Genomic DNA, 14,667 nt, shown 5'->3' with positions numbered 1-14,667 from the left:
TGGGTCACCAGAGACCTGGCTGGTGGCAGGAACTGCCGAGCATTTGACCTTGAAGACCTGTGACTCTACAGGACAGTCTGAGAACAGCAGCGACATGTTGGAATGGCTTGAAAAGGAGAAGCTCATGACCTTATATGTGCAGAGGGCCATCCGCACACCCACATGTCTGCCCGTGTGGGGTGCTGTGCTGTTCCTCACACTGGTCCTCCAGCCAAGGGAGAGGAGTGGGACTTGGCCAGACAGCACCCACCCCACTCTTTCTGCCCAGTGTTTACTCTTTTCCTTAGTCTTTGCCACAGGGAGGATCCCCGGTAGTCCAAAAGCAGGTGCCAGGCCAGGTACGCTACTGCTCTTCTATCCCCTTGTCTCCAAGGAGCTGTCCTGAGAAAGGAAATGTCTTTTCATTACTTTTCATGCTGTTACAAACCTTGAAAGACACATACATTTGGCAGTGACAAAGTAAATCTTTCCTTCTGTCTCTTCTTGCAGACAGCGCTCCTTGGTTTTTCACACCAGACAGCTTGGCTCTTGGGAGGGTCACCTGTCTGCCTACCCAGGAGAGCCTGCTTACAGAGAGCGTCAGCTGTGTCTGCGTCTCCTGTGGTACATTAGCTGGTTGTGTCCGTGGGTGCTCACGTTGCCCCCAGCATCTGCCCTGAGCTTGTTTAGAGCCACAGGAAATCATTTGCCACAGGACCTAGTAGGTGCTGTAGCAAAAGTGCTTGCTTTAGCACTGCCCTCCATTCCCAGCAGAACTGGATTTTTCAAAATCTTAAGCAAATAGTCTGAAACTCCAGTACTATAACATAACAGCTCTTTTTGGAGAAGCTCACTGGGCTTGCAAACTCTAGTAGGATGTCTTGATTCATCATTTGTTCCTACACAGGTATTTATCGAGTGCCACCTATCTGCCAGGCATTGCACTTACCCAGTGTGGCCATAATGACCAGGGAAATTGTGATCCCTGCCTTCACGGGACTTCAGTCAGGGCAGGAGAAAGGGGAGGGAGGGCCGACAGATGGGTAACGAGTTTTGTTCCATCCAGGTTCGTAAATGCCTTAGTAGGGGAGCTCGACGTTCTAGGGGAGCGTTTGGTCTTGGGTACCTAATTCAGTTTCTGGGGCTACCAGAGAGTAAGTTCTGGAGAAATGACAGTCAACCTGATACTTGAAGAAGGAAGAGGAAATGTCCAGGCAAGACTTGGAATTGAGGATAGAGGACAAGTAGGAAGAGGGTCTGGCCGAGGGGCTAGAAGGTAGGTAAGAGCATAGACCTGAAAGATACTTGCCTGCGGTTGGAGCATAGACTCTCTGAGGTTGTAGAGACAAGGTTTTGCAAGGATTCATGGGCCATTCTACAGAGCTTGCAGGGTCAGTGGGAAGCCATCAAAGGGTTTTCAGCAAGTGAGACAGACTGAGTATTGAGGAATAGATTTGGATAGAGTAGAGTAAGACGCAGATTACTTGGGAAGTTGTGGTAATCTAAGAAATACATGGTGGTGGCGGTGGCGGCGGCGGCGGTGGTGGTGGTGGTGGTGGTGGTGGTATTGGTAGTGCTCATGGGGATGATGATGATGATATCGGTGGTAAGGGTGGTGGTGGTGGTCACGGTGAGGATGATGGTGAGGACGGTGGTGGTGGTCATGGTGGTGGTGGTATCTGCCTTGGTTTGGCGTCGGTGGTGTGAATGGGGATGCAAAGGGCTGTAGCAAAAGTCAGTGCTTTTTGAGGGGTGGAAGCATAAAGTCCCTGAACTGCCAGCACCTGGAGCTTTCCATACGGGGCTACCACCTAGGACAGGTGTCTGTGGAACAGACCTGACCTTCCTCTCTACCCAGCATTTCCCTGGAAGTACTTGCTTCCTACTTGGGAAGAGGCAGATGGTGGAATATTTTCAAGAGGCAAAACTGGCCTGAATTCTAATGTTAGGTTTGTTCCTCCTGGACAGTCCTGAGAAAATCTCTGAGACATTTCCTTTCTTGAATCTGAGCTGGAGATATCATCCATTGCTGAGGAAGGATGGAAGGGTGGAAATAAGATCATTGGTACTCTCATGCCAGCTGGGTGAGGCGGTGGTGGTCTTCACTCGACACCACCCCCAGGAAGCAGGTGCCCACACCTGCTGCCCACACCTCCTCGCTGTCGGGTCTGCCAGGAGAGAAGACCCTGGAGCACATCCCAACTCTCCATGTTTTGGGCGCACTGGTGGCCTCACGTGACCAGGAAGGGCCTCTGTGTGTCCAGCCCCTGAAATCCGTCCTTGCATGAGGAGGGCCCCGAGAAGTATGGCTGCCCGGGGAATGCAGAAGCTGGCTGCAGCAGCACCGCTCTGGCCTCCTTAGCGCAGAAGTTTGTCAGTCTCGTTGCAGGGCCAGCAGTCATTACTGAGGCCAGGCTTCCTTCATACAGCCAAGGGGCAGCCCTGGTCTCCTGCTGCTGCGTCCTGCACACGTTCCACGCATGTGCCTGACCACGTCTTGAAGTTTGGGCTTAGAGCCAGAATGCTGGGAACCATAGGCCGTGTTTTCGAGACTGTTGTGCCGTGTCTTATGGCCGCTAAACGGTCAGAGGTCTCCCAAGGGGCTCGCTGCTTCCTCTGCCGCTCGCAGCCCTCTGACTGTGGAGCTGGATCTGGCACTGGAGTTTGAAAACCAAACCAAACATGGCGTGGTGACATTTAATTTAGTGCTTCTCATTTCAAAGCCCTTAAAAATATTAATTAATTCCCATAAGGTCCCAGGAGGCATATTATTCACATCTGTAGTGCCTTTCATGCTAGTCCATAATGGTCCTCTGTGCAGTAGGAGGGAGAGTGAAGCTAAATCATTTTTTTTGCAACCCCACAGGAGAAGACCTTGGTGGAGCCAAGGTCAGCAATAATGAATCCCTGATTGTATGGATGTCTCTGAGGAATGTCCCCTCCATGGCCTTGTGTGTGATTTGGGAGAACAGCACTCCCCTTTCGGACTAATCTCTGGAGGTAGTAGATGGTCCTCCTCTGGAGCTGGGGCTTTGCAAACCCCAGTTTATTTGCCACATGGAGGAGGGCAAACTGAGGCCAGCAGTGAGGGAGCAGCGGAAGGGAGAGAGGCGTGGGCGGCAGCGGGAGGCACTTGTCATGTGAGAAAGGCGCCTAGTAGCCTGGGACTGTGAAGTGAGTGCGGGCCTCATGGAGGGGACAGCCTGCTGTCGCTGGGAGCTGGTGTGGCCCATTCCCTTTTCGGGGTGCCTTGTCTGTGAGCAGCTCTATATGTTGGGGTTTCTGTACCTGAGGAGCAAGAAAGCCACTGTAGGAGGATTCATGAAATTAGGAGGCTCCCTGATAATCTGGGTTTGGTTTGGGGCCTTCTCTTCTAAGTCACTTTCTGATTTCACGGCATGCTTGTGCGGGGTGGTTTTGGAGGATGTGTGTCCAAGTCATCTTCATCTCTACCTAGAACTGGATTTTCATTTATCAGCCACTGACTCGTCACTGTTACCAGTGACCACTCCTCTAATCAGGAATGCTGTCCTATGTGGTCCCCCCCCCCCCCCACTGTTTAATATGCAGAATTCCAGATGGCAGAGTGGAAAGAGCCACTATGAACAGGTAAGTGCCCCACCTAGACCCAGCGGTGTCTACAGACACACTTCATGATAACTGTGCTGAGACTCACTCATGTCACTTTAGCATCAGGTAGGATTCATCATTTCCCTCATCTCATTACTGAGTGTTGTCATCACCACCAGATCTGATCATCGCTCAGCACCTGTTGCTAGCAACCGAGCGCATTGTGAAGCTGTGGGAAGAATGTAAAGATAGAGCTAGCTGAGTGGGACACCCAAACAGTTAACCGGGTCCGTCTTTCTTGAACACACGCGAGACATAACGAACACCACATGTCAGCCAGAGAGAGGAAAGACGGTGTGTCCTGCCCGAGGGTCCAGAAAGAGCTGTGCACCAGAGCCAGGGCTTCCACAGCACAGGGTTTAGAGGCACTCTCCTCTGTGCCGAGCCCCAGCTTCACCCCAGCCATCTCCCGGCAGACCAGCCCTTCAGAGCCCCATGGGGCCCAGAGCCTCCATCAGCGTCACAGTAATGCACGCTGCCTTGCCAGTGACAAGGAGCTTGGGACAGCTCACACACATGTGAGTGTTCTCTCCAGCCTCCTCTGTGGCACCCTTATATTACGGGTAGGGCTCTGGCCCGTTTGTAGGAGACACGGGGAGGCAAGGCCACGTCACTAGACCCTGACCTGCCGCCTCGGCACAGGCTTCTAGAACTGTCCTATGGAAGGACCGGGTGCTCCCCTTCAGTTAGTTTGCAGAAAATGTGGGTAGGGAATCTGGAAAAACTTAATTTTGAATTTCACCATCGTAAAGCTTCCATTTGGTACGTCCACTGATAATGCTCGGATGGCAAGATGCAACCTGTCACCAACAGTGTGCGGTCGCTGATAGCAGATGCTCCTGTGTGCGGTGGGCCCCGTTTCCCTGCTGGTTCTTCATGTCCCACTCTGCATTTTCTTTTGAAAGGCCAGGATATCCTTTGTCCTCGGAAGCATGGGTGGCCTTTGGGCCTTCTGACTGTTCACTGTCTCTGCTTGTCACCCACCAGGCCAGCCACTGCTCAGCAGGCAGCGCCAGCACCAAGCCCCTTGTGGGCACTGATGGCCCCGGCACAGCTCGGCCGTTGTGCATGCTCCTCGCTCTTGCCACTGCTTTCTTCAAGTGACATCATGATTATACTGTGTTTATTTTTTATCTAGCCTTTTATTATTTTTTAAAAGATTTTATTTACTTATTCATGAGAGACACAGAGAGGCAGAGGGAGAAGCAGGCTCCCTGAGGGGGTCGATACAGGACTCGATCCCAGGACCCCGGGATTACACCCTGAGCCAAAGGCAGATGTTCAACCACTGAGCTACCCAGGTGCAGCTTTTATCTAGCTTTTTAAAGAAAGTTTTAAAAGTTCATCCAGGTAATAAACATGTACATTATTTAAAAAAAATTAGAACATAATCCGCACCTAAAGACAAACCCTTTTAGCTGTGTTTCTCTAGTAGATGTGGCTCTATTTTAACAGAATATGTTTATGTCACTTTTTGATTTATCAATTTGGGGCATTTTTATTGATTTCCTGGTGTGGCTTCAGTACTTCTATACGTGTCACTTCCACTGCATCATCCATGATGATTATAGATTTACTTTTCTGGTTATTTTTACTGGGAACCTACCTCTGAAGCAAATATAGATTCCTCTGATGAGCCCCACGTGCCCCTCACCTGGCAGCCTGGCCTCCGTGCACGGCTGCCCTCCGTGCTCAGGTCAGCTGGAAGCCAGAACAGGTTTTGATGAAATAAAATCAGGAAGCCAGGAAACATGTGTTTGGGTCTGTGGACCTTGTGGGGTGGCCACGTCCCTGGACCTCCCCATTTCAATGAGACAGGTCCTAGAGGAGGTGTGGGGGTGGAGGAAGGCTGAGCCCTCATGGCCTTCCTTGTTTACTCTGTCCCTTCTTGCATGGCTGTGTCTCCACGTGAACTTCTGTAGCAGGTGCTCTGGTGCATCAGAAAGCATGTAGTTACATTTATGAGCAACACACTGGATTTGTCAGTTAACTCAGGGAGAACAGACCTCTTAAGAATGTTGGTGCGAGGGCACCCAGCTGGCTCACTGGTTTGTGCAACCCTTGGTCTTGGGGCCATGAGTTCAGGTGCCACGTTGGGTGTAGAGCTTACTTAAGGAAAGAATGTTGATGTACATACCTGGATGGGAACATCTTTCCATTTTGAAGTCTCCTTTGCATTTTCTGGGAGATTTTTTTAAATTTTTCCATGTCTGGATGTTTTATGCTCTGTGTTACATTCACTCCTGTGTCCTTAATCTCTGTTGCTTAAGAAATGGGTATTCTTCTGTTTACATCCTCTAACCACTTACTGTCCGTGTGCATACAGACTGTTGATATTTCTAAGGTAGTTCTGGGTCCTGCTTCTTCAGTGAATCCTTCCATCTGTCGGCAGGAGTCCAGGCAGGAGCCGGTGGGGCAGAGCCAGGCCAGCGTGGTGACGCAGAGGGGGCTGGTGGCTTCCTTCCTCTGGCTGGCATGGGACTGCGCTCCCCACATTTAAACAAATTATCTTTTCCACACTCCAGAGGGTTTCTTCCAGAGGATTCAGTGTTTCTGAGAAAAACTTTTGTTATCACAGTGGTGGTACCTCTTGCTCAGTGTGGCCGTGTGGCAGGCTTCACTCATTCATCTCATGTGATCTTCTCTAGGAATATTTGTTGGATGGATGAATTTCCACAGCCACCTCTGAAGGAGTCATTATCCCAGGTTTAGAGATGGAGAAATTCGGGGTCACTTGTCCAGGGTCACACAGCTGTTCAGCGCAAACTCAGAGTGAGGAATGGGGTACATATTCCAGGTAGTCCCATGAATCCACGGTGAGTTTCTTAATTTCTTCTCCCGCAACAGGCCCGGTACAAGCAGAGCCTTGACCCCACTGTGGACGAAGTGAAGAAGCTTTGTACATCCTTACGCCGAAATGCCAAGGAGGAGCGGGTTCTCTTCCACTACAACGGCCACGGGGTGCCCAGGCCAACCGTGAACGGGGAGATCTGGGTCTTCAACAAGGTAGGTGCACCATCAAACGTTCGTGTGAACCCAACCCACTTCTCTTGCTGCCTAAAGATGTGTCAGTGTTGGTGGTTGACCGCAGGCCCCGTTTGCCCATGGCTGCGTTGCTGTGCACTCCGCTTCTGCAGACCCCAGTGCAGTGAGGCTGGATAGGTGCAATGGGCCAGCAGTGAGGCAGGGAGTCATGGGATCACCGCCCACTCAGCGATGGGGGCTGGGAACAGGCAGGCGGGCTGTTTCTGGCACCAACATGGCCGGGGAACGACTGCCTGGAGGCCGCTGTGTGGTGCTGGTGGTGTGTTTTTCCTGCCGGAGGCAGGACTTGCTCATGCTTCTGCTGTGTGTGTCGCCCAGTGATCAGGTTTCTCAGTTCAGTTAGTCTTTCTTTGAGAATCAGCGATTTCCCGAGAGAAGAAAATGGTGCAGATTCCAGCGAGCTGGCACAGGCCGCCTGCAGACGCAGCCTGGGCTCTGCCCCCACCATGGCCACGCTGCCGGCCGCCCGCAGCTCCTTTACCCAAGATGGTGGGTGGACGCCAGGGGTCGGCCACCCCCTCCCGCCGTCTTCTGGGCCGTGCGTGGTAAGTCCCTCTCGTACCCGGTGTGCAAGGCGGTGCCTGGAGGTGTGCAGCATTTGGTGCCACGTAACCGCCAGCCGGGTGAGAAGATGCACCTTGGGAGCCCCTGGGCCCACAGAACAGTCTCCCTCTTCCCTGCCAGGGTCACCAGCACAGCAGATTCCAGTATAGCGTTACTTTCCTTCCTTTATGGCATCTCCACTTTCGTGTGGCTGTCCAGGCGTGTTGGGGGTCAGGTGCTTTCTGTTGATGGGGTTGGGATCCTTCTGTGCCTGCTGCACCCGCTCCCTATTCTGCACTGAAGACCGGTCCCTGCGACTTTGGTGCCTCTGCCTCCCCTCAGCCCCACTGCCGGGTGTGGGGACGTCTGAGGAGCTGCTTGGTGCCTCCTGTGCAGGCGCATGTCCAGGTGGTTCCCGTTGTTCTGTCCTAAACTGCCGTTTTTGTCCCCAGCCCTGTGGTCAGGACTTGCTTTTTCTGCCCACTGTGGGGGGTAACACAGGTCTCCCCAGTGGCCGTGACATTGAGCACCTTCTGATCTGTTGTTGGCTGTCTAGGCTTCCTCATCTTGAAGTCACACTCTCCATTTTTCACTTGGGTTGGTGTGTCATCTTCTTATGGATTTCAGAGAATTCTTTGTATTCTGGACAGCAACACTTTATCATTTTTATGAGTTACAAGTGTCCGCTTTTAATTTATGGCTTGGTTTCTTGGTTTGTTTCTGTTCTCTTAATGGCGCCCCTAGCGGACCGGAGTTCTTCATTTTCACGTGGTCATCCCGGTCAGTCTTCCTTTGTGGGGTGGACATTTTGTATCCTCTTTAAGAAGATTTCCCTTGTGCCATCTTGGAGAAAGGTATTCCACTTTGTTCTTCCAAAAGGATTGTATTTTTGTCTATTACATTTAGGTCTTTAACCTACCTGAAATGGATTTTGTACATACTGTTAGGTAGGGTTCATACTGTGTTTTTTATCCCTCATGTAACGGACACCTACCTGTTCTGTTCCCGTCTAATGCCAACTCTGAACAAAATCCGATTTCTACAGTGCGTGGGCCTGTTTCTGAGCACTGTATTCTGTTCCGTGGCTCTGCCTCTGTGTGCCAGGAACCTGTGTTAACGAGTATTGGTTTCCAGTGAGTCTTCGTATTCAGGAAAGCAAGTTCCTCTTTTTTGTTCTTCAGTTCTTCTTGGCTGTTCTTGGATCTTCCAGTAAAGTAGTAACTCAGGGGCACCTGGTGTCTCAGTCGGTGAAGCATCTGCCCTTGGCTCAGGTCATGATCTTAAGGGTCCTGGGATAGAGTCCTGCATCGGGCTCCCTGCTCAGTGGATGCTTCTCTCTCTGCCCCTGCTCATGTTTGTGCTCGCTTGCTCTCTCTCTCTCTCGCCCCCACGTCAAATAAATAAGTAAAATCTTAAAAAAAAAATAATTAGTGAATCAACTTGTAAACCAGTTAATTAATGGTGGGGAAGATTCAGCATCTTTATAACGTTCAGTCTACAAAACTATGCTCTTTTTAAATATCTGTCAATAGTATTTCAGAATTTCAAAAGCACGGAGCCCAACGTGGGGCTTGATCACACAAACCATGAGATCATGACCTGAGCCCAAAGCAAGAGCCAGATGCTTTAACTGATTGTGCCACCCAGTCCCTCCCTTATTTTTTTAGTTTTTATTTAAATATTTTATTTATTTATTTTAGAATGGATGGGGGTGGGGAGTGGGGGAAAGAAGGAGAAGGAGAATCCCAAGCAGACTCGGTGCTGAGCACAGAGCCGACACAGGGCTTGATCCCATGACCCTGAGATCACAACCTGAGCAGAATCCAAGTCAAACACTTAACCCCACTGAGCCCCCCAGGCATCCCTATTCATGGGTCTTTAAAAAAAATTATCATTATCAATAGACTTTAGTTTTTGGAGCAGTTTTAGTTATAGAAACATTGGGAGGTACTGAGTGTCCCATGCACTCTGTCCCTCCCCCACCCTCACTGGCATCGGCACAGGCGCTTGCCATACTTCCTGATCAGTACTGTTCCGTGTGGACCTGCTCTTGCGCTGCACACTCTGTGGGTTTTGTCAGATGCCAGATGCATATGACACCATCACGGTGTCATATGGGGCACTTTGACTGCCCTGAGATCCTGTGCTCTCCCCTTTATCGCTCTAGACCTCCCTCCCCTGCCCCCCCAGCAGCCAGGGACACTCACAGTCTCTGCAGTTGTGGCTTTCCCAGAGTGCCACAAAGTTGGCTGGGATCCTACAGTCTGTGGCCCTTCTCACATTGTCTTTTTTTCAGCCAGGGGTACACATTTAAGGTTCCCTCCTGTGTTTTTGTGTCTTGATGACTTACTTCTTTGCCACTGAGTAACACTTCATTGTCTGGATGGACCCCTATTGGGGGACATCTTGGTTGCTTCTGGGTTTTTGGCTATTGTGAATAATGCTGTTATAACGTTTTGTGTTTAGGTTTTTGGATAGACATAAGGTTTATCTAATTTGGGTAACTACTAGGAGTGCATTGCTAGATCAGATGATATGTGTAGCTTTCTAAGCAACTGCCAAACTGTCCTCCAAAAGGGCCATGTCAGTTTGCCTTCCCAGCAGCAATGAATGTGAGTTCCCAGTGCTCTCCATCCTGCTAAGCATTTGTTGTGGCTAGTGTTTGGATTTTAGCCCTTCTAATTAGGTGCGCAGTGGTGTCTCATTGTTGTTTTAATTTGCAATTCCTTAATGACATATGATGTGGAGTATCTTTTCATCTACTTATTGGCCATCTGTGTACCGTCTTTGGTTAGGGTGTCCACGTCCATATCTTTGCCTCCCTTTTTTTTTTTTTTTAAGTAGGCTCCACACTCAGCATGGAGCCCAATGTGGGACCTAAATTCACGACCTGAAGATCAAGGCCTGAGGTGAGATCAAAAGTCAGATACTCAGCCAACTGAGCCACCCAGGTGCCCCTCTTTTGTCCACTTCTACATATGGTTGTTTTCATACTTTTAGAAGGAATTCTTTTTATATTTTAGATGAATGGCCTTTATCAGTGTGTATTCTGTAAATACTTCCTCGCAGTGTAGGACTTGAGTTTTCATTCATTCAGTAGTGTGCACTGACTCTTTGATGAGTCCAGACCAGTTATTCTCTAGAATGCCCCACATTCTAAGTTAATTTATTTTTTTATAAGATTATATCTGGCTGGATTAAAGGCAAGACCAAACGCCATGCCATCCACAGGGATGCACTATAAATACAAAGATAAAGGTTGGATCCAAGAGAGGGTTCATGCAACTACTAGTTGTAAGAGAGCTAGGGTGGCCCTGGTCCTAATCAGAAAATGGACTTTGAGACATGAGTGTTGCCAGAGGTGAAAGAAGGACATTTCATTTTCATTTTTTTAAAAGATTTTATTTATTTATTTATTCATGAGCGACACAGAGACAGAGAGGCAGAGACACGGGCAGAGGAAGAAGCAGGCTCCATGCAGAGAGCCCGATGTGTGGGCCTCGATCCCGGGACCCCAGGATCCCACCCTGCGCCAAGGGTGGTGCTAAACCGCTGAGCCACCCAGGCTGCCCAAGAGAGACATTTCAGAATGATGAGTGGTCAGGTCACCAGAAGGACATAAACCATCCTGAATGTATATGTGCCTGATAGAGTTCAGAGTACACAGAGAACAATTGCTAGAACCAAAGCAGGAAAGCAGCAAATCCACGATTCTAGTTGGAGCTTTGAATAACCATTGATCAGTAATCAATAAGTTATAACTGACATTAAAATTACAGGTAAGATTGATAATTAAAAACCCACAAAGAAAACTGCAGACATAGTATGTTATTTCTAAAAAAAATTCAGTTACTAATATAAAAGATTGGCACCACAGACCTCTGTCCAAGCACTGGAAAATATGCACGTTCTCCGGTACAGGTGCCATCCAGGAGAAGGGCCATGGGCCACATCACACACATCTCCTTAAAGGTCTAGAGGATGGATATCATCAGAGTAGATTCTCTGATCACAGAATCTGGAATTGTAGAATATCTGGAAAATCTTCAGATATTTGGAAGTTGAATGACGTGTCAAAAAAGATATCACAAAGGAAAGTAAAGATAATTTGAACTAAACAATGAGAATAAGACTTGCCAAGATTTGCTGGACACAGTTACCGCCATGCTTGCTTGGTGATGTATACCCTTAAATCTTTATACAAAAAGGCAGAAAGGTTTGAAATTAAAATCTCAATTTCTACCTTAAGCTAGAAAATGATGGGCCCACTAAACTTAAAGTAAATTGAAAGAATGAAGTAACAGCACAAATCAGTAAAACTGAGGACAGGCAGTGGAGAGAGCTGGCACTAACATTTTTTTTCTAGCTGATGCGTCTCTAGGTAGACAGATCAAGAGGAATAGAGAAGACACGATCCACATTTGGAAATGAAAGGGCGGACATCACCACACATCCTGTAGACATAGAGAAGATGAGGACAGATTCGTATTTTATTCCAATAGATTTAACAACTTAGATGGGAAATGCCTTTAAAACATACAACTTACCCAAAGTGACCCACAGTGAAATAGAAAACCTGAGTAGCCCTGTATCAATCAGAGACATTAAATTCGTAGTTAAAAGTTTTACAGGGGATCTCTGGGTGGCGCAGCGGTTTGGCACCTGCCTTTGGCCCAGGGCGTGATCCTGGAGACCCGGGATCGAATTCCACGTCAGGCTCCTGGTGCATGGAGCCTGCTTCTCCCTCTGCCTATGTCTCTGCCTCTCTTTCTCTCTCTCTCTCTCTGTATGACTATCATTAAAAAAAAAAAAAAAAAAAAAAAAAAAAAAAAAGTCTTACAGGTTGACTCCTAGATGAGTGGATATTTTTCTTTAAATATCATCTTACCAGCAAACTGTTTTCTGACCAGTGTATATAAACTGTTAAAGCATATATGGCAAAAAGGGCATTTGGGAAGTGTTCTTCACAGAGCATGAGGGGCACAGGTGGTGCCAGAACTGAAGAGTGAGTATCCCTTATGCATGGTGGTTTGAGAACTACTCCTCTATAAATCTGCTTCTCAAATAGGATAAGACATCTGAGACTTGGTTAAGGTTTTATATCTTAGCATCAAGGGAATCATATTTTTTTAAGAAACTTTCAAGCTTTTCTAAAGAAATAGGCCCAAGGTTTCCAGTACTTCTGAAGAAATAGATTCTTTACTGATGGTCTTCCTTCAGCTCTTGCAGAGAAACACCAAGTCCTAGAAATCTTCAGAAAAGTCAAGTTTACAACAAAATTAGCAGCTTTTTTTTTTTTTTTTTACTCTTCTGCACTCTCAATATGGATAAAGTAGCAATTATAACAAATGATTAATAGGATCTGGCACAAATGTTGCTCTTTAAAATTGCAAGTATATGTTTTTGATAATTGTGCATTTAAAAACCTCTATGATCCATCTTTCAACAGGATCAATAATGAACTGTATATAAAGCAGAATGAGAACAAGAATGTCACTATGTGTTAGAGAATTGGTTTTCAAAACCAATAAATTCTATTATTTAAGTGATATTTATTTAGAATTGTTCATGGATTAACTAGTTCTTTAACTGTAATAAAGGCAGAGCAGGAGTCAACAAAGCTGTGAGCCTTCAGCCTTCAGGGTTTTGAGGGGCTGAGGGTTTGCCTGTGGCTCACACTCTGGAGTTGTTGACAGCCACATGTAGGCCACCAGGCCTGCTCTTTACGCCTGACATTTCTGGGCCTTCAGCTGCTGCCTACTGGGTGATGTGTTCAGAGAACACCCTTTGGAAAGAAGATGAATCTGCTATGCCCCCTCCTTGGCCAATGGCCGCACTTAAACAGCTCTGCGGTGCTGGGCACGCAGGGTGATGTGTGAGGTCAGAGGGAAGCAGCTGCCTCGGGTCGCTGTCCAGGAGGCCCTTGGGAGGAGGCTGTGAGCGCAGCTGCAACGTCTGACTCACACTTGAAGGTTTCTGGCAGAAGTTGCACTCGAGTCTTCTCAGAAATGGGGAGGTACTTCTTCAGAGGTGCGCCACTTTCCCCAGCAACCAAGTGCCGCAAGCCCCCCTCGTCCTTGTGCCACCGCCCCTGAACTTGACCCAGTCCTGAAAGATGGGCTCATGAAGCAAGGGGACCCTTTTTTTTCTTGATCTTTAATATAACCTGACATATGAAGTGGGTTGTAATGAATAAATTATCTAAAACCTATTTCAGTTTTTTTTTTTGTTTGAAATGAAACCATGGCCTTGAGTATTTTTTTTTTTTTTTTTTTTTTTTTTAAGAGAAAGGAGAAATGCTTGGGTTGAGGAATTCCCTGAACTTGTAGCTTTGCCAGGAGAAACCAAACCTCTACATGAAGGGCCCTGGGTATCCGGGTGGCCTCCTGCGCACAGAGGGGCCTCGCACTCGTCCAGCCTGCACAGGTGGTTCCACCATGATGATGTGGGACAGAGCAACAGCTGTGCACTGGACGTTGGTTCTGTTCTCTGCTCCTGGCTCCGCAGGCCCGTTCGCAGGCTGTGATTCTGGCCTGAAGCCTGACAAATGCCCAGGGTCTTTCTGAGATGGGAAATGAGATCTACCTGCACTGTTCTAGTAAGAATTAGTTCTCAAAGCTCATTTTCCTCCATGGTATAATAGAGCTGATTTTGTATTTCCCAGCAGGCACAGATTTCCACACTTCTGCGACCTCACTAACCTGAGCACGCAGCTGCAGTTGTAGATGAGATCGCCTCTTGTAAGAGGCAAGGTTCTCACCAGGGCAGAGTCTCCCTTGGGGCGCATTGGTGATGTCCAGAAACCTTCTTGATCTGCAGCCGGGCGGGGATGCTGCCAAACATCACACGGTGCCTGGATCCACCCCCACACCCAGTGATTGGCCCAGATGCCCCTAGTGCCAGGCTGAGAGGGTGCAGGGAGGGTGCTGGGGAGTGGATACAGAGAGGGGCTCTCTTCCCCACCATGCCCAAGAGGCCCCGTCCACTTCCGGCTCTGCCTGGTGGAGTGCTTGCCGAAGGCTTCAGGCTTGTGCGAGTAATAGTGCCTGCTTGTTCTAAAATAGTAGATGAACGTAGAAGTATATACAGTAAACCCTGGAGGCCATCCTTTCCCTCCTTCCTTTAAGTAGTTTGGTACATTTTGTCTTTTTAGAAAGTACAAGTAATTTTTGTTGTAAAAGATTCCAAGAGAGCAGAAGTATAAAGGTAACACAACTCTACCCCGAAACACACACCTTTACCTGCCCAGCCATTGCTAGTTCGATGCTTATCCCTTTGGTACCATTTATGTGACTTGTTTGTTGGACAGATGCTTCTCATTACGTGCGGACGAGCAGAGCCCAGGTGCCAGGCTCATGTGCTTCACACACACAGCCTTCTCCTTTTCTTCCCTAAAATGATGTCATTGTCTGTGCAGTGTTCTCAGATGTGCGCTTTTTAAATCATAATAAGCCTTGGATGTCTTTCCAT

The 14,667-nt window shown here is 48.3% G+C and overlaps 1 protein-coding gene across 4 annotated transcripts in view; it reads left to right on the top strand.

The window, feature by feature from the left end:
* RPTOR (regulatory associated protein of MTOR complex 1) overlaps positions 1-14,667 on the top strand; it is a 333,192-nt gene that overhangs the window by 130,237 nt on the left and 188,288 nt on the right. For all 4 annotated transcript variants that reach the window (XM_038546355.1, XM_038546354.1, XM_038546353.1 and 1 more), the window contains exon 4: positions 6,457-6,615. In XM_038546355.1, coding sequence (XP_038402283.1) covers positions 6,457-6,615 — 159 coding nt within the window. The remainder of the gene's footprint in view (positions 1-6,456; positions 6,616-14,667) is intronic.

This window comes from Canis lupus, chromosome 9 (assembly GCF_011100685.1).
Source record: "Canis lupus familiaris isolate Mischka breed German Shepherd chromosome 9, alternate assembly UU_Cfam_GSD_1.0, whole genome shotgun sequence".
In the NCBI taxonomy this organism is placed as follows: Eukaryota; Metazoa; Chordata; class Mammalia; order Carnivora; family Canidae; genus Canis; species Canis lupus.
Note: the sequence above shows the minus strand (reverse complement) of the source record. Positions and strands in the feature narration are given on the sequence as shown.